The 20,059-nt window shown below is 47.5% G+C and overlaps 2 protein-coding genes across 2 annotated transcripts in view; one reads left to right on the top strand and one right to left on the bottom strand.

Moving 5' to 3' along the window:
- Positions 1–937, top strand: part of LOC149346978 (cytochrome P450 3A11-like) — a 31,908-nt gene extending 30,971 nt beyond the window's left edge. Inside the window, exon 15 of the mRNA XM_089586799.1 lies at positions 598–937. The gene's annotated coding sequence lies outside the window, so the exon portion shown is untranslated. The remainder of the gene's footprint in view (positions 1–597) is intronic.
- On the bottom strand, positions 411–19,503 carry LOC149346979 (uncharacterized). Its single transcript, XM_089586798.1, has 10 exons — positions 19,411–19,503; positions 18,251–18,354; positions 16,618–16,742; positions 14,418–14,530; positions 11,953–12,081; positions 11,063–11,162; positions 9,560–9,660; positions 8,707–8,847; positions 6,321–7,790; positions 411–3,582 (listed from the first exon to the last, which is right to left on the bottom strand). The coding sequence occupies exons 1-10, from the start codon at positions 19,501–19,503 to the stop codon at positions 2,935–2,937; spliced, it is 3,024 nt and encodes a 1,007-aa protein (XP_089442924.1). The 3' UTR covers positions 411–2,934.
- Between the last annotated feature and the right edge of the window lie 556 nt (positions 19,504–20,059).

A 20,059-nucleotide genomic window follows, 5' to 3' on the forward strand; every position in this document is an offset into this window, starting at 1 on the left:
GGGGTTAATTGGGCTTGATGGGAAAGGTAGCGTTAAGCTGGCCAAAATTTAGGGAAAGTAAGGGCTACAAAGTAGATATGGAAATGAATTTTTTTTTGCCAGATTTCGCATAGAAATAGCGTTGGTTTTCCAAATAGAGTACACACATATATATCCTACTATGCTTAGTCTTTTTGGGGCTACATATACTGAATGCTTGGCATCATGCTGGAGCTGTAAATTGCTGCGCAGCGTCCTATTTTTCAGTGCAACTTAGAGGAGGAGCAAGCAGAGATGTGAAGAAATAGATACCAGAACAGTAGTTGCATTGTATTGTTATTGTATTTTTGTATTGTAGTGCTTGTTCTTGTTTTTAACTTACCATTGGTATATATGTTATCGTACACCCCCCCCCCCCCCCCCCCCCCCCCGCTTTGTGTAGTACCCCACTTAGGAGCCTTTAATGGCTAATAAATGATGATTCAGCGCCGTTATAGCATAACGCCGCATCTAATAAGGGAGTCGGTGTAATGCAAAATGTTTTGCTTAGTTTACGCTCTTGGCAGACCACTTTTCAATCTTTGCTCTCACTTTTTTGTATTGTATTTTTCTTTTCAGGCTCTTCAGACTTAGCCACTTACACCACATCATTTCAGAACTGCTCATTGAGATCCAGGTGCCAAAGTTGGAGCTTCGTTGTATATGTGGAAACATTTCACCAAAAAGTTCAAATGCAGTTTATATTTTCATAGTCTCTGGATTTCACTAAGTCAGCCATGTGCTTCTCTGTCATATTGAGCTTAGCACTACTATCTTAATGAGCATCAATGATATTAATTCGTAGTTTGGCCAAAGCTTTATTCATTATTTTTTGCCCTTTGTGCACCCTATTTTGTGTGAAGATATATTTTTCTACATGACGTAAGAAAGACCCTAATAAAGCTTACAAAATATTCTCCTCAAGGTGTTTCATTCATGTACTAATAATAAAAGGACAGCCTGCTAGTATGTTGTTTGGCTGCTGTGAGCCACCTTTGCTGAAAAAAAAGTTTCGGAGATTCAGTGGCTTTGTGTGTCTTATTTTGCGTATTGAACGGGGAGGTTTCACCACAGCCTGAAGCTTCATTTTTCATCAGCCGACATTTATTCAAGTCGCAGTCTTTTTGCCCGTTTGAAATTCATCACCTCAATTCTCCTGGCATTTCTGTTGTGTGCTTATGCAGGGTGTTTTAACTAAGCTCTACCTAGCTTTAAAAAACGACTGTGCACTCTGCATAGAGCCGATTAGGCCATATATGTAGGCAGTTGTCTTGAGCAGGCGAGCATATTTTTTAAAGTGCCTCATTTGCTAATTAGCCAAGATAACTTAACTGAGGAAACTTCTTTCTGTGAACTTCAGCACGTGGTTGAGTTCTTGGTCATTTTTTAAACTTGGCAGAACTTAGCTGAATAGCTGAAACATGCTCTGTGTTGTGCTCGTATGGTCTTATATAGTCTCTATGCTTTTTCGTGTGGATGGAAGAAATCCAAAGCGAACATAAAGCATTGTAGTCATTTTTGTAGATTCATAAATTCCAGCTTAGGAGACAGTCATAATACCATGTCATAGCGGTGACAGGTGGGCAGGAAGCTACTGAAACAGGCAGCAAACTGTTCACTGGAAAGTTTTGCTCACAATAAAGGATGGAATTTGATGACAGTGAAAGTGTCGCATGTCAGTCATGCATGCAGCTATGCACTGTGTGCTGTAAATGAAGTATTTACTAAACATTCAAACAGATGTAAAGCATTGGACACAGCTGAGTGACAAGGTGTGCATTGGGCATCTTGGGCTTTCCGAGTATATTGTGTTAAGCCTAAAGTGTACGCAACAATGGCAGCGCATTTTGGACAGCCAAACTATGAAGTACACGTTTGTATCAATTTCATGCCAAGGACAACAGCGCTACTTGGAGCATTTGTAAAAAAAAAACCTGTGTATATATCTGTGACCTGGGCGATAACTATCCTCACATTGGGCAATTGAAGATGCAATGAAGAGCAGACTTCTGAGTGGCTGGAAGATGCTGTCTGTTGGCAATATGCTGAGTCTTGAAGGAAACAACAGAACTAGTAGCTAAGGTCCCTTTCTTACTGATAGCTAGAAAATAGCGGTAAATGTGCAAAGAGCGATTTCTATTCAGTTCGGTGAAGTCCATGTGTCCAAGCCAGTGTGACCCAAGCTCAGAAAGACAAAAGAGAGTACCTTCTGGTCTGTTTCACTGAGGCACTTCCACACTATCTAAACTTCTTTCCACTAGCTAGCTTATTACAATAAACTTGGAAACATGGCTATTTCTGACCAGTCTGACCATGCGAAGAAATAGGTCTGTAGGGAACCGAGTATCTCTGGTCTACACTCACAGACTGATGGTTAAGAACAGCCCACTGAGGGAAGACGTGGCACAAATGAAAAGAGACTGGAGAAGTGCTAACTCTCAGCTCTTTTGACTCACTTTGCCAAAATGCTTTCACTGTAATTGCGCGAAAGTTTGCTGGAACTCTCGGCTGGACAATTTTTTATATGTAGATGAATATTATCGACTAAAATGAATAATATAGAGCTAATTATCAGCTCTCTACAAGTCCACCAATTTCACTGTGTCAAAGAAGGTCATTATCGCTATACTGCACCGCCTATGCCTGGACCACACGCATTTTAACCTAAACGGGTGGCTTTCCCATCACGAGCAGTAGTCCTCCTCAGTGATGTGCAGATATAACCATACTGGAATAGCGTCCCCCCCCAATAACTTCTGATGCGCAGAGCCTAACTCATTGTGTACCACTGTGCTACTGGTATCCCATAATTCCCCAAAACAAAAGGAGTTTCGCATATAACTAAGCGGTTCTACATGGAAGAATGTCATTTCACATATCGGAGCGCTATACGTCTTCTACGTGTCCATGTAAATTTCACTGACCAGCCGATCCACGCTCGCGATTATCCGCGCTCTCCGAACTGATTGTGTCTGGTTGTTTCTTCGAGGACTTTCGGCGCTTGCGGTGGCTGCTGGTTTTACTGGTCATGTCCCGCTGTTCCCTGGGGCTGTGGGTAGCCAGGGAAGCCACAGCTTCCGGTGCCGCGCCCTCTTTTCCCGTAGCAGCAGCGATGTCCATTTCCGGCGCCAGTGACGCCAGCGAATGTGGCGTCTTTTCGATGGCCGCCTGTTGGGACATCGGCGGAACCGACGCACTTGCAACTGCCCGCTCGGCTTCTGGAACAGCCGTGCCTTGCTGCTGAATGGGGACTGGCACAGGCGCCGTCTCGGTCGCGTAGGACTTGTTACTCTGCACCGTGGAATGTGCCCCCAGTGAAGCGAGCGACGGGTAGTCCGGGGACGCCTTCAGCGTTCCGGCACTTGCAGCGGTTGCAGCGACTCCACTAGTTTCGAGATGCGCATCGAGATGCCTTTTCGAGCGGCGTCCTCGGTTCCAGCGGGGTCTGTGCGCGACTAGCTTGCGCAGCAAATTGGTGGTCTTGCCCGATGATGACTTGCGGCTCCTCGAGAAGTCTGTCAGGCTGGTGTGAGGCTGGGACGGGTTTGCCGCGTCTTGCTGTGCCTGCAAAGAAGCGCCGGATGGTGGCCGTGATGTGAAAGGTGCCCGCATAAATGACATTGAAACTGTTCCCGAGATTAAATACAGGGTGTCCCAGGGAAGCCCGAAGTCTTAAAGATGGGCATTTGGAAGTAAAAGATTGATTTTGCTATAAATACCAGTACCAGTGGTGGCGGAGGTTAGATTTTAAAGATCCCCATGTGGTCTAATTTATTCGGTAGGGTATCCCTCTACTACCGCACTTCTTTCTTTCATCTTTCACTTCCTTCTTTATCCATAAATGACAGCGTCATTTCGTTTCCTCAAAGAGCTATTTTCATTTTTCAGTTTCCTTTCTTGATTTACTAGGCCGTAGAGATTATGACTGGACTCATTGAACTTAATTGTTCTGTACTCGGGGATCCGAAATATGCTTGAGTATTGGGAGCCTTTCGCTCGAGGAAAAAAAACTACAAAAGAAAGGCAGCACAAGTGAATGAAAGCTAATAAGAATAAAGCTAGGGGCGAATGTTTCCGTTTCGCTTGAGGGTGTTAGTGCTGCTATTCAAAGTGCTAATATCTAGAAGCCCGGGCGGTACGATATGCGAGGCAGAATGCCTCAGTCATTCTCGTACAACGGCATACAAAGACTAATGCCCTGTTGGCAGAAGTACGTCGCGGCTGGTACTTTGGTGAAAGGTAATGTAGCTGTGAATGTATCCATTCGGAAAGAACATTCTAAACCTTGGTTTCGAAAAGCGAAACTTATCAAAATTCTATCGTAATAAGTTCCCTTATACTAGAGGAAAATGCAGTTAAACCTGGACCAATTATAAGTTGATATAAGTTGGGAACATTTAGTTACATGCAGTTTTTGCATGAAGACTAAAGGGAAATGCAGAACAGAAACCGAAATTGAAAATAAAAGTTCTTGAAATGTGCTTCTTGAAAAGTTCTTGAAAACGCGCGAAAGTTGATGAACCCTTCCCAGCGTCTTTCATTCTTGCACCCTCCTCCGTCGCTCGCACCTGTGTATGCATATTGAGAGATGGCTATTGGTTAGATTCTTTCAGACGTCAAGCAGCTACCATGTCCGCGGCCAATAAGCCGCGAAGCTCCGTCGGGCCAGGAAGCTCCGCCCACGGAGGTGGAGCCGGCGGAGGAGCGCAGACTTTCCAGTGCTCAAAAAGTGACGAGAGCAGAGGGAAAGGCGCGGAGACGCTGAAATTCAAATTTTGACTACAGATAACTCAGCTTCTATAGGAGGTATTCACTGAGGCCGCGCTACCAGACGGCGCGAGCGTCGTCGCGGCAGGCGCGCCATGTTTGCGGTCGTTTCAGGCCAGCTCGCGCAGTGTCACGGTGCGCCGTGAGGTACCCGGCCTGAACTGTTAGTGATCCGTAACATATTTGTATGTTGTTGAATACGTCAGCGACCACTTATCTTTGTGGAGCGCGTATTGTGCATGAAGCTTGCAGCAGAATTCTTCTGCGCCGTGTTATAACCGAGCTGCCTCAACTCGGCAGCAAAACTGGCTGGCTGCGCTGCACGCAAGAACGTACACGACTTGCAGCTTTTAATATCAGTTGATAACTGTCAGCTAGTCATGCAGGGCACATCGTGGATAAACAGCACGATTGATTACCGAAATTCCAGAACTGCCACCGCAGAAATAGATAATTCAAGCGCCTAGCTGTAGTCCGCGAACTGCTGACGCTTCTCAGACGTACGGTCTTTCAGCAGAAAGGCAAAGCGTCATAGCTGCCTTATTTACCCGACAGAACGGCCAAACAAATACTGCCATGCGCTCGCAGCACGAACGGCAGACACAGCGAGAATGTTTTGCAGTTTTGATTGTAGCTACGTAGCGCTGCTTCGTATGCACAAGACCGTTTTCGCAGCAACGCAGTGTGCAGCCATTCCGCTAGATTCAGTTGTAACACGTCACTTTCAGCAGGTAGAGATGACAAGTTAAGCTACAGCTAAGTGAACAGACCCTTCGAATTGCTCACCTGTTCAAAAACGGCACTTCGGCCGTCGGCACCGCGGACGTCGGCACCCACAGCACGGCTCTTGGACTCACCCGCTTGTCAAGTAATTGCACCCTCTCATAGGTTTATATCCTTTAATTCCTTGGCCTGCCAGCAAACTTAAGCCGTGCACAAGGTGGGCTTCGATACCGGTGAATTCAACGCGCGGCAGCAGTCTTGTATACGTCGCACACCATGCCGGTGCCTCCGCATTCCTACGGGGGTCGACCTTTTCACAAAGTAGAACCTTCTGAGCGTGCCCGCTCTTTTCTGCTTCGCACAGTTCACGGAATATTCACTCAGTCACGCGGCGGCACGGGTCGGACAGAAATTACGTGCGGCGAGACGCGAAATACACACACATTTCACCCATCACCAGCTATTCAAACGCTGCGGCTGCAGCTGCGGCGGCCGCGCGCACGACCACCAACATGGCGAATGCCGCGCCGGCCGCTAGCGCCCCTTGCGGATGACGTCATGTGAATACCTCCCATAAAACGCATTGAAAAAATTCTTCCTGGACAATAGACGTGAAGCGGCGTGCTTAACATCCCAGGCATACCGCAACTTTATTAGAGCCCCTTTCAGAGATCATTTTATGGGCGGCGTAGGGGAATTGAGAAATTTCGTAATATTGAGCAAATTACTACAAGAGCTTCGTTACATCCAGGTTTCACTGTATCGCCGTACGCTATGTGCTGCAGCTATCGAAAAGAATATGTTCGCATTACCGTCGACATTTCGGCCGCATCCATCCCTTGCTGCTCGGCCGCTCTCTCGGGAGCTGTTGTCTTGCGCTGTCCCTTCGCGACAGCTTCACTCTTGTCAAGCGACGTCGCTGTGTTGGCCGTAGGTGCTCTGGCTGGGACCTTTGCGCGAGACGCTGCCCCCGAGGCCTGCTTGTGGACCGGTTGCTTCAGCTTAGACTGCCTGCGGTCGTCGCCAGTCGATTTTTCGGAGTATGGCGCTGAACTCGTGTCTCTTGGAGGCACCGCCGCCGCTGTGGCTGAGGAAGTGCCGTACAGAAGTGCTTGCTGCAAAGGCTTCTTGTCTGCAGTGGCAAAGCTCGGTGCTTTCTGGGAAGACGATGAGGACTTCAAGGAGGACGAGTGCTTTCGCGAGGAGGACTTCTTGGGGGTAGTCGGTCGTCCCTCGGGCGACGTCGTCACCGGGGGTCCATGCGGAGGCTGCTTGAGGAGTGCGTTTTCCTCGGTTGCGCCCGGTATAGCTGGAATACCTAGAGGTTCTTGGGCAGGACCGGAAGCCTTCTGGCCTTTTGAGTCCTCCGAGGCCCGTTTCACCGCTTCTTCTGGTATGGCGAGATGTTCGTCATGCACCCTGGACGCTGCGACGTTGCTAGCGCCTTTGTGTGGTACCGTCAACTTAGCGTCGTGGTGCGGAGCTGTGAGTAAGTCGGGCTCTGGTCGTTGTTCCTGGACGCTTGGTTCGAGACCCTCAGCCGCGCGGGGTTGCGTTGGATCTTTCCGTGCAGTGTCGTGTTGTGACGACACTGACTTGAGGGAGGCGACATCTTGCTGAGCGGGCTTCTTAAGAGGCACGCTGCCAATGGACGCAACTGGTGCCAGCAGGAAATGCTCAGCCGCTGAGTCGATGACAAAGTCCTGGTTGTCAATGGTCTCGCCGCTGTCGTTCTGTGCGTTTTCAGGGATGCCGACCGCAGATGGAGGTATGATAGGTGCGGAGGGTACAAGGCCCGCTGAGGGTATCGCAATGGCGGCCGGCTTTTTTGGTTTGACTATAGCCTCTCGAGTTTTGCTTGCCAGTCGCCTCAAGGAGCTGAGCCTTCGGGACACGTGGGTGGTGCCAGACTCCGGAATGATCTTTTTGGAGGCCCGCTTCTTTTTGGACTTTTTCCCTCGACGGGTCTCTTCGGAACTGCATTCACGCCAGTCGGCCGGCGATCCAACGCGCTTTGCTGGGTCTGAAGGCACGTACTGGTGCGTCGCAAAGTGTTCCGAGGTCGATTTGGAAGTTGGAGAATGGTGCTTTTTATGCGAGTGCTGCTGTTCTGCGTCCACAGCGGCCTCCGTCAGCGACGGCGGAATAGAACCCTTTTCCAGTTCGGGCTTTCTCTTCAAGATGTCGATGTCTTCGACCAAGGCCTGGTTCCGGTAGACCATGGCGTCTTCCCAGCTCAGCGGAGTCCATGTGGGCAACGGATCGAGGCTGTTCTTTAGTTTCTGTTGGAGGAAAATTTGGGAGACATGTGGAAGTGATTCGAAAATGGCGCTTTTTGTGACCGCTATTGGCAGAGCGTTTATACGAACCGCACACCGAGTTCCTTGGTGTAATGGGTTAAGTGCGTAAATGCGTTATCGTGACATCCACGACGGCGATTACGCTCAAAGAAGGCTTATCTTTCATGAGCAAGGTAGCCGACAGCGCGCGCCAATCATTCCATTCATATCGTAAGACTTTAGCTGTAGTAAGTTTGGTGCTGTTTGGCACACGTGTCGGTTGATAGAAGATATTGAGGTGAAAGCCTTTAATGGCTCATACCGTTAGCAGAGGGTGTCACACCTTAGGCAGCGTTTAACTCGTGTTAACTCGGGAACTAAAAAAGATAAAACGAATGGTTGCTTCAGATAGAGGAGGGAAAAATGAACCGGAAGCTACGTTCGATGACTGTAGAGTAATTAATTAATTATAGTGAAAAATGTCAAAACTGCGTCGAAATAACGCACACGTCGATATAGCCACGGGAACGGTGTGACGTCACATCTACCGGAAGTCGTCACGGCATAGTGAAAATTGTCACAGAATGGCCGAAAAACGCGAGATTTGTGTCAAATTGGATGGAAAGATGTGTAATTAAGCGTAATTAACATTTAATATCCCCGAAAGATGCATAATTTGGGTATCGATATAGCCACGGGAACGGTGTGACGTCACACGCACCTGAAGTCGTTACGGCATAGTGTCCTCGGCTTGCACATCTCAAACACTGAAGTTGCCAAAGTGTCCTAGCAATTTTTATCGCACGTACAGGATACCAGGAAGAACAGACAGGACGAAGCTCTAATTTTTATAAAAGTTGGTTACATGTGAAAATATCCTTAGTGTCCTCCTGAACAACAGTCTCGATAGAATGCTCACCATCTTGGTGCAGACCAGAAAGACGACAGCGAAGACTGGTATGAAGCTGAACTCGACCATCTCGAACCACGCGATGATGAACGTCAGCCCGACAGGGTAGCTCTCCCAAGCGGTGAACGCAGCCTTGGCCCACATGAGTGTCTACGAAAGCGGGCAGGGAGGGAAAAGCGAAATCGTTGAGACGCGAGAATGTCCTTTCACCTCATAGCTTAGGGCGTCGTGATACGCATGCGCAGAACCCAGGGATGCCCTGCGTGTAGGTTTTGTTTTAGGTGTGATTGAGGGGGCGCCTCAAATCTGTGCCACGTCGAAGATATCATGAAAGTGCGCGCTGGCTCTTGCTATACAAAACATTCGTCTTCGTTCGCTCCCTGTGCATCGCGCTAGCAACTAGCTAATAGGTGGGCGGATGAGATTAATAAATTTGCAGGAATACGGCGGCCGCAACGGGCGAAGGACAGGGTCAATTGGAGAGACATGGGAGAGGCCTTTTCCCTGCAGTGGGCGTAGTCAGGCTGATGATGAGTTTTGTTCTGATATGTTTCGGCCGCCGTGCAATGTTTCAGTTAGAGAACAGCTTAGTTTTAGAGATAAGGTGTGAATTTAAAGCTAATTACCCAAGCAGCGCAGGTATAATCGGCCCAGTATTGGAAACGTATTGGCGAATGCCGGTCCTACAGGGGACCAGAACGAAACCATCCATTCGCAATATTGAGCCGATTACATGTGCTTCTTTGGTAAAGCCTATTGCAACCGCCTGTAGTACGCTGAAACAAGGGCAGGAATCTAGCTGCTATGAATGCTACAAATTGCTTCCACCGTACTCGGGGCGCTTCCGTTTACGACCACTCACAGCGACGGCGACCGGTATGATCGACGTCCAGGAGACCTTGACGAATGTGCTCGGTGCGCCATTGGTCATCATGCGCGAGCTGAGGGAGAGTCTTCGGAAGCCTGAAAAATGGAGATGCGATTTCGTTCCCTTTCTTCGGCCCTCGAAGCAGAGGGTCCAGCTTATATTTCCATTGTTTACAACCATAAACCATGCCCCAAGAAGATGGCCGCCGTGGCTGTAGTAATCACTGCGGAGCAGAGTTCGAACACGCAACCAGCCACGGAAAGAAAAGAAACAAAACAAAACTTTTGTGTACCGATGAATGTCAACGGAATGAGCACGAAGCATCTTACAATGGCGTGCCCCATAAGTGATCCTTAGGCTATTGGTACAATAAGTTGTGCATGTGTGCAAGCATATATAGAACCTATAGGTATTTCGAATTATTAACTACTGGAAACACACAGTAAATCGTCTTGTAAATCGTATGTAAAAGTATACGGAAGCCGTGCAGTATATCGAACTCCAATTTCGCACGTCATTCGATATAGCGAAGTGCACTGTTAAATCAGTTTTCGCACGCGGAGATGGATGAACTGCGTGGCATTGGGCACCTTACAGCAGCGCAAGAGCTCTGAAACAATGTGACAAGGTGATTAACGTCGGGTGCGCTTTAAGGGGGTCTTCAATCTATAGTCCCCATTTTCCACGCGCCGCCGCCGTTGATCCGTGGTTATGGTGCTCGGCTGCTGACCCGAAAGACGCGGGTTCGATCCCGGCCGCGGCGGTCGCATTAGGCGAAATTCTAGTGGCCAGTATGCTGTGCGATGTCAGTGCACGTTAAAGAACTCCGGGGGGCAGAAATTTGAGGTGCTCTCCACTGCGTCGTGCCTCATAGCCTGATTCGCTTAAACTCCACAAATTAAACCATTTTCCACGCCACATCACTGTCATGCCTTGCGGGGTTTGACTCCTGGCGTGCTTCACCGCAGAAGGCATTGCGGCACCCAAGTGCATGCTACCTTTAATGAGGCGATTGATTACGGACTGTCCATTGATAGTCTACTGACGAGTTCGTAATGAATGTCTAGTCGGGTCAGGGAATACGTTGAACAAATAGCCTTGGATGTTACTTGCAGTGTATAGAGAACATAATCGATGTTCTTTTAGGTAACAGAGTGGGCTTCAAGGGAAAGGAAATGTATTCGTCAGGAAGAGACAGCTGCAGATTCGGCTAGTGAGGCGAGATAAGGAAATTTGCTACCATAGGGCACAAGCGCTTATCTCAGCACGGGGATAATTCGCTTATCAATGCGAATCGCCTTTGTCCTGCAGTAGAGATCGCATTCCTGCTGTGATGGGAACGGACTAGTAGACGTATCAGAATAGCCCGTTTAAAGGTCAGGCTGAGATATGACAGGAGAAATGGTTAGGAATTCCGGGCAGAGAAATTGGCAATGCACAATAGTTACGCGTTCGAGCGTAGGTGAGGAAGGGCATTTCCGGAAGTTTTCCACTCACCGTAGAACTGAAGGATAACGACCGTCTCCAGCGCAACCATCAGTAATCGGAATCTGCTGTCCTGTGTGTATGCCAGCACAGAGACGACGCTGGCGCCGCCCTGTTGGACATAGTGCGAAAGAAAGGAAGGTTGCTGTTGGACGAAAACGGTTGTTGAAATTGCGACCGACTCTTATTGTGCGGAGAAGGTAATTGGGCGCGTTGGCTGGGCCTCTTGTACCGTCGTCTTTTTTTTTTTTAAGGTAAAAGTCGTGCCCTCTAGCGGCAGGTTTTGTTATCAAATCAGAAGCCGACTGATTTCGCGTCCACAAATACCTGTTTAGGTTGGCGCTGACGATCCTGCTGGGCAAATTACTTATTATTCTAGAGAACGAGACCACTGTTAACGAGAATAAAATGCAGCGCTTACGGCTTACGGGGACATTTCTGTAATGAGCGAATACGAACTTGGCACTAATGGCTGCTGTGCAACTACACCCTGAGCGAAAGGCGCTGAAGGTCAGAATACCCGCGCGGCTTTTTGTGGCTCGATTGTGCTTCTGTCCTTGCAAGTTAACGACTGAAGATAACACATATTGTGCTTATGAGGTGTGTACAGCTGCTACATTATCAATGGCCGAGAACGATATTTTGGGCGTAGTTGATGCAAATAGTTTTGTGGGCACGTATGGAAAAAAGGAGCAGTGTCGCGGGTAGTAATGTAGTAGCTATGAAGGTTTTACACCTCAGAATTCTTCGTCCGTGATCAAAGCACATACGTTTCTTGTGCTAGCCCCGAAGATATTTCAGCAGATTCACACATGCCGTTACAATTACGCCTTGTAGGGCTGATTGAAGAAGCAGGTAATTATTCGTTTCTTTTATTTTTAAGAAGCAGCAAACTCGCTTACCGGGCTACAGGTGGCGATGCTGATGACGAACATTAATGTGCAGACGAAGAGGTGCGCGGCGCCACGGTGCAGCAGAATCACCGGATGCGATGCCGACAGCACCTCGATGACGATGTCGGGGACAATCAACTGGGGTGAACGAACCCCACGATTACTCTACAACAGTTAGGCTTCAATCGCTTGCGCTGAAGATAAACCAGTTAACTCCGGTCAGTAGAGGCATACACGCTTGAACATGGAAGGTATATCTAACTGCTTTGTGGGTGATTTTTTTTTTGTCTTGGGTCCATACCGCATCTCCATCATCACCGGCACTAGCCAGACTATGTATACTGCAGGAGGGCTACATCTACAGCATAAGGCGGGAGCAGTATCGTTGCCCTAACATACCATCGATTACCTCTTTGCCGCAATACATGTTCTGCAGCTATCATAACATCACTGGTCCCACGTACTTGAAGCGAAGATTTAAAAGCAGCGGTGAGGGGTAAACTCCCACTCTCCTCTGAAAAGGGGTCCTCAACGCTGCTGTACTCAACTGTAGAGTCATGCCCACTACGGGAGAAATGTTTTTCCTCTTTCTTGAGCAGCCTTATCTCAGCTGTTGACTACCTTAACGGTGCACATTAGCGTTTGTCACTCCTGATTATTCATCCTTAGCCTCGGTGCGCACTCCGTTACTGCAACAGATAATAAATTATTTTTCCTGGACGTTGCACGTCCTCGCCAAGATTGTGTTAACCTCCAAACTCTACCTCGGTGTCATCAATTCGATTTTTTGTTAAAATCCACGCTACTTTCAGTTTTCCCCTCAACATTACACCTCTTTTCGATTCCATCTGTCACAGCGCTCTTCACAGTTTCACTTGGAGATATTTTTTTTTCACTAGCCTCCAACTGTAAGCGCCATGGGAAACGGTTACTTGCTTTAATTTCGGAGTATACATGGTAAGTTAAAGTACCGTCGTTGCCAAAAGTAACCGGGCAAAGTTTGTTTGTTTCTTAGCCGCGCAGCGAAGGACTCATGGCAGCCATTAAGATGTGAATCTGTGTAAGTAGGGTGAGCTCTTGTTCTCACGTTCTGACACCTTTCGATCGTTAGGGGTGCCACAAAGGCTCCGTTATACGGCTGAGAAGCAAAAACCTGTTGCTTGGTTACTTTTGGCAAAGGGAGTAAATGCCGTGACGGCACCTGCAGAATACTGCCAAACACATTGATTTTTCCTCTAATTTCTTAATCGCGGTCAGCATCTTCCGTGGTTACTTTGCCTGGACATGGCAGACCAGCGTATCTTTTAACTACTTCCTGCGCCCCACTTTACCATTCTTAAAACCTCGCTCGTTGGCTATAATTTTGAACAATACTTAGTCTTGCTTGAGATACACTCCAAGCGTACCTGCGCTAGTGCTTTGCTTGCGAAGACCGCAAGCATTTTGTGAGTCGCATTTCCAGCAACGGAGAAAAAACTTCGCGACACAAGTATAGTCGCAACCCTAACAGGACGAAGCGCTTGCGTTTAAGCTAAAACGTGTGTGAACGTGCAGTTGTCTACTCCTCGTGTCGGTCGGGGTCTGAAACATTCAAGAGGCGCCGCGCACTTGTGGCTAGACAGAGCAAATCGAGCTTCGCTGTTCACTTGCACTAACGCGGAAACGCTGTGAATGAACTTCTGAATGAATGCTGCGAGGCATATGAACCCGTAGCCGAAGTCGCGAAAGCAGAGGAGGCCGCAATTCAGAAGAGAAGTGTTCAAACCGCGGGCTTTGGGTTCGAAGGCAATGACGCGCATTGCTCTTCGCATGAATGCAATGCTTGGTTCAAATGCATGGTTCACCCTCTGGCATGTTTTGCCTGCTGGAATCACCGTGCATGGTAGACCCTCCTCCGTAAAAGCGAAATCACCTCTAAATATTATTTTCTGAAAATCTACATAATACGGATCATACCCCATGTGCAGAGCTGTCCAGATTCTCGATGGGTTTTACGTGCTGGAACCATGTAATGATAAGTAATATGTATCTGCCCTTGAGTTCGAGCCGTTTGCCTTGTGATAATCGATAAACCATGGAATGCTGGCTAGTTTATCACGTGTAACGGAGTGAATATCGGCTATTAGGTGGTTCAGAAAGAGGATTTACGCGCCTGGTTAGGTAATTAGGTAACCAACAAATTTTTCGCAGGTCAACGGGCTTTTGATTCCATGTGCGGAGTTACTAATAGCTGGGACAATCTGGTATCGTGGCAACTCTTGTTGCAAAAATTACCGCTAGTCAGGGCAGGCGGGCATACAGTAAGAGCTTGGAGTAAAACATTAAAACAAGTGACAACCTTAGAGCAAACAGACCAGGACTAGAGAAATTGGTAGGTGTATTCAGTTTAGCACTTTAGCACATTTTGTTTCCAGACGGTGCGATAACTAAGCTATTTAGCAGTTCTGGGTGTGCTTGTTTCAAAGTTTACTCACGAACTTCGGTAGCATCATAGATATCCGCCACAGGAGGTAAACCTGGCTCCAAAACTCTGGGTCCGGAGCCAGACTGATGGCCTGCGGCGTGATGCTGACGATGAAGTTGGACCCTGCGGAAGAGTAGGGTTTAAACCGGTGACAAGGGTTTCCACCCGCTTTTCCAAAACTTTATGTGAAACAATGTGGAAAACCATGTGGCACGTTGGTCCCGTGGCATAATGAAATGGTTTGGTTTATGGGGTTTCACATTCCAAAGCGACTAAGGTTTGACAAAGTGTAGTTTGTTTTAATCCACATTGATGAGGTCTCGAGAGATGATGCATCTCGACGCTAATACTGTAAGAATAATGGTTGCTTATAAGCGGGGTACACATTTTGCATGGGCACGCTTTTAAGTAATATTTTTCAAATTTTTATTATTCACTTTTTGCCGGCAGTTGTCCTTCGTTCCTCTCCCGCTAACTATTCGGTTACGTGAAACAGCTGTGTGATGACCGTAAGTGGCTTCACTGTTCGCTGGTTGGATTTGCAAGTTGGGCGCTACTAGATGTTATATCTCCTTATCGTTGGACTGTACGAACTGTAAATCAACGAAGCGTTAGACAGAACAAGACAGCGCAAGCAAAACATTTTGCAGTCCGTGCTTCGACTGATACCGCCAGCTCAATTCCGTCATATGGTTGTGAGATATGCATGTGCCTTTCCTGTTTTCATAATTTCCCCTTCTCTACAACGCTAAGCGCGACAAAGCTCGAGTGGGCGAAAGGAGCACGTTGCCTTTTACAAAAGAGTTGCCGCGCCTTTCATCCGCTCCTATAGTTACTAACACTGTGCAACGTCAAGAGTGGCCGAGCCCTTCTCATTAAGGCGAAAGTCTTTAATACCTCATTGTTGTCGACAGAGAGTTGTCAGTACAAGGTTGTCAGCAGAGGTGTCACGCTTTTTCTAGTCAGACTAAAAAAAAATCTTTGTGCACGATGGGATTCAAACCCCCATCCTTCTGTTCCGCAGCCGAGCGTGCTAATGGCTAACGCTACTTCCTGCCAACGCATAGGCAGTTCTCCTTGTCTAGGATGCTGGAGAGTTTGCAGAAAGGCGTGGAATCAAGCGGATGCATCCCAAACGCCCTCCAGTGTCTCCAACATTGAAGGTTCACAAACAATTGTGTACTTAACTAACATCTTAACTATACATCAGGGACACAAGCAGCAACACTGCGCTAAAGGCTCTCGCCTTACCGCACTTTAGGTCAGCAAAGTGCCCCCCTGAATTTTTCTACGGGATTCTTCTTTAGCGCTAAGCGTGACAGAGGTCATATGGCGGCGTGAGAAAGCTTCACTTTGCGCAGCACAGTTGTGCCTTACCCCCTCTCCTATACTCTAAACAGAAGAGAATAAAAAGAGAGTAAACTTCCCTCTAGCTAACACTTTTATATAAAGGAGAGTGCGCTAGAAAACAGCTCACTCCCTGTTCACTCCGTTATAAGCGGATTCGTGATTAAAATGTAATCACTTACTGTCCGAAAAAACTGCGACAGTGTTCCTTAGCACGATGGGCCATTTATGATCTCATATCATTCTCCTCGCCCTCATAACAGTAAGCATGATCGATCCTTTAGTTTTTAATAACCTCCTCCTTGGTCTCGTGACACAAAGCGTGAGCAAACCTTTCATATCTCATAGCTTGCTATTCGACCTCAAAGCTTTAAGCAGAACCGACCCTTTATTCTTTCATAACCTCCTCACCCTCGCAATGTGAAACGTGACCAATCCTTTGTTATTTCATAACTTCCTCTCCCTCCTAACGCTAATCGGAACAGAGCCTTCTTCATTCATAGGTTCTCCTCACCCTCGTAACGGTTATTATGACTGATCCTTTTGTATTTCATAACCTACTCGTCGCCCTTGTGAAGCTAAGCGTAACGGAGCCTTCCATACTTGATAACCTGCTGCTCACTCTCGTAATGCTAAGTAGAACCTCGCCTGTGTTGTTTCATATCCTCCTCCTCGCCCCCTTAATGCTAATCGTGACCTACCATCCATAATTTCATTACCTCCTCGTCACCCTGGTATTGCTAAGCGTGACCAAGTCTTACTCCATAATTTCGTCTATCCCTTCTTAACGCTATTAGCGTGACCAATCCTTTAATTTTTCTCAACAAACGGCTACCGGTGTAGCAAGACCGGAGACTACATACGAGTGTCGATGAGCGTGGCGATGTCGATGTCCACGCTGGCGGACAGGTGGCCAAGGAAGAGGAAAGCCATGGTGGTGACGATGACCTTGGACGCGACCTCGGCCACCAGCACGAACATCACGTCTCTGTTGAAGGCGTGCCATGGAGTTAACGTCGCTATGAAAACTCACTACAACCTACGCTATGCTCCTTGAGACCACGAAACTGGACTCGTAAACGGTCTGTTTTCCTAAATGGCTGCCCCTTTCAACCCTTCCCGGTTAGTTTTATCATTGTACGGGTATCGCGTCTTTTCTTACGTTGTATAACATAGACACAGCCACGCACTGACCATTTGAGAGGCGTTTCTGAGCACTTGGCGGTTTCTTATGACTGCTCTTCGGACAACAAAGGCTGTCCAAGACGCGGGGGGAGTACTGCGTGGGCACGGGGTGGTACCCAAATGCGTTCGAAGAGCAACGCTCGCCCTCACCATCATTTTATTTCCCTAATCTGCGGACAAAATTGCGCTGTGCGATGTCGTCGTCAAGCTAACTACGCCTTCTGCAAGACAAATGCCTCTCTATATCCCTCCAATTAAGCGTGTCCTGTGCAAGCTGTGGCCATATTATCCCAGCAAAATTCTTCATCTCATTATCCCGCCTGACTTTCTGCCACCCCTTGCTACGCTTGCCAACTCCTGGTGTCCAGTTCGTTGCTCTTAACGACTATCGGTTATCTTGCCTTCGCATCACATGTCTGCCCATGCCCATTTCTTATTCACGAATTCGACTAGGATGTAATTAACTCGATTTTTTCCCTGACCCACTCTCCTGTCTTCCGTTCTCTTAACGTTACATCATTTTGCGTTCTCTCTGCGCTGTCCTTCATTTAAGTTGAAGCCTTTTCGTTAGCCTCTACGTTACACATTACACGTTATACATTGCACCATTACACAAAAACGATTGTCATGAGCACTCTGACTCACAACGCGTACAGTCGCGTTACATTACGCGTGAAAGGTTTTTTTTGCGTTTCTGAGCGAATGAAAGATGAAGACCAGCAGCGCTTATTGTTAGTCAGTTTTCGTTCTTAATTTTCATTGTATACTATACTCCGTTTCAGACATCAGGTGCAACGCTGTCAAAGCTAGCACTCTTGTTTGTGCTGCCTGCATCCGCGACAGAAAAGTAGTGCGTTCCTTGTGGTGAGCGAAACACGGCAAATGCTACATGACACTTTTGTCATGAGCTTGATGAAATGCACTCTTATTGCTGACGACGCGCTGTCGTATTCTCGTGCCTTAGACCGCTCCGCCACAAAACAAGCGCGGAGTAACATGCCTTCCTTTATTTTTCCGCGCGGACTACTTCCGTATCTTTCACAGCGTTGCACCTGTTGTATGAAACGGAGTATAAGTAGCTTAAAAGGCAGCGAGCATAACGTGCTTCTAGCCAGTGGAAACTTCTCTTCTCCACTTCCAGTTCACTGCTCTGAATGTAGTTTTTAATTTTGTTTAATGTGTCACTCATAACAAGACTATATCCAGACACATAGTACCCGGAATGACCAGTAGCACACGCTGGCAGATGCAGACTTCCAAAGAATGTGAGCCGGGGAATAGAAAACAGACACAAAAAGCATGCGAACTCACTCCTGGAACTTGTTTTTGAAAGAGTTGAACCTCTCGACGCCCAGGTAAATGGTTCCCGTGACGCCGACACTTTCCAGACACGTGGTGAGCGCGCGGCTCCACATCTGCGCATTTTATGACGACCAGAACAGGGGTTTGTCCCTGTTCTGAGATATTTAGCAAATTCCTGGTTGCAGTGTGCCAAATGCGTGTGATATTCTATGCATGCAGAGTTGCGCGCGAAGCGGTGGGGACAGATTTTTGTAGCATGCTTTCCCTTGGGAATAGTGCACGAAACATTAATAAACATGAATCATCACGTGGAATTCGGCAAAGACCGAATAAGTTTAGGTAATAAGTGAATAAGTATCTGATAATTTCGGTTTCAGTGGCTGTACTGTGGCTATGACGTATGGAAGACGGTTCAGATCACGCAAGAAAAGCTGTTCGCTCATTGCTACAGCTTTCCGGGAAGGACGGCGTAACTGGAGAGGTATTAAAATATGAAGCAGCCTTTTTATTGGTTACTGTACCAATAATTTGGGCCTTCGGAGACGCTGTTAGACCGCTGAAACCTAGACACACACTACATAGAAGTATTTCGATGCAAAATTATTTACCGGCGGCAAAATTCCACGCAGCGACGGATTGTGAATATTATTCGTTTAGCTCATCTTTCAAAAGAGAAAGAAAACAAGAATTGCGTGCCTCCACGTTTTTATTAACGATTAGCTCACAGGAGTACGGTACGGTACGGTACGGTATCCTGATTGTGGGTATTCAGAGTGTACACGTTTACAGGTCTGTGTGTGATATCTTAACTATTCCTTTACGAGCATTGAATCGTTTTGCGCATAAAAACAAAAAAAGTGTAATGAGCGAGGAGCTTTGAACACGACGAAGAAAATACTGTTAAAGACTTTTTATTGCGGAAATAAGAACTGACCTCAATCTCAGCCTTCGCTGCTTGCAAAGATAGTGCTTAGTATATTATAGATTAATGATAATGTTTTCAAGCAAGCACGTTCGGGCAGCAAACTAAACTCATAAACAAGTTGGAAGTGCAGGTATGAAATCTTGTAGGTGCGGTTTGCGCTCAGAATTTCCACTGTGAAGCACACCGACATTGGACAGCCTTCTCTTGATCGAGCCTAGTGCCAGACTTTCGTTCTTTTACGCGCCTCGACGTTGGCCATGTGGCTCCAGTCGGCGCGGAAGAACACGTGGAGACCCCTGGCGGAGCCCTCCAGCATCGCAGCCCGCGACAGCAGCATGATCGCCGTCGCGACGCGTAGCGACAGCATGACGTAGAAGAACTGCATTGAAACCGGTGGCCACGTAAGATGAAGCAAAGTAAAGCCTGTCCATGAGTGTTAAGTAAAAAACTTTTAGTGACAATGGTTTGGAAGTTTTCCTCGTTACACTGCCGAACACAATCTGAAGGCGCGAGCTCTAGCTTGCCTACTGCAAAGTTTGAGGAGCAATGATGCCGGAATGAAGCCACGATGAAGACAATGGCCGCGACGTTGCCCTTTTACTCTGTGCTGGTTGGGCCTCGTTCCCTGTGTCGCCAGCAGGTTCATCTCCAAGTTACTGACACGGTTTTATTTGTCTCTCATTACTGGACCACTGCAGAAATATTTGCAAAGACCGTTTCAGGAGTACCTCTGCAGCCGCAACAGCACTACAGCATGCAACAAGAGTTCGGCATTGTGTCTCGCGTGAATGTACCCAGGTGCTTTGCACTAATACTGATGAACATAAAACACAGCATCAGTAGTCGAACTGCCGAGCCACATTCGCAGTGGCTTTTCAAATGCCACGGCAGCG

The sequence above is a fragment of the Amblyomma mixtum genome, chromosome 4, assembly GCF_055824585.1.
Source record: "Amblyomma mixtum isolate Tamu chromosome 4, ASM5582458v1, whole genome shotgun sequence".
Taxonomy (NCBI): domain Eukaryota; kingdom Metazoa; phylum Arthropoda; class Arachnida; order Ixodida; family Ixodidae; genus Amblyomma; species Amblyomma mixtum.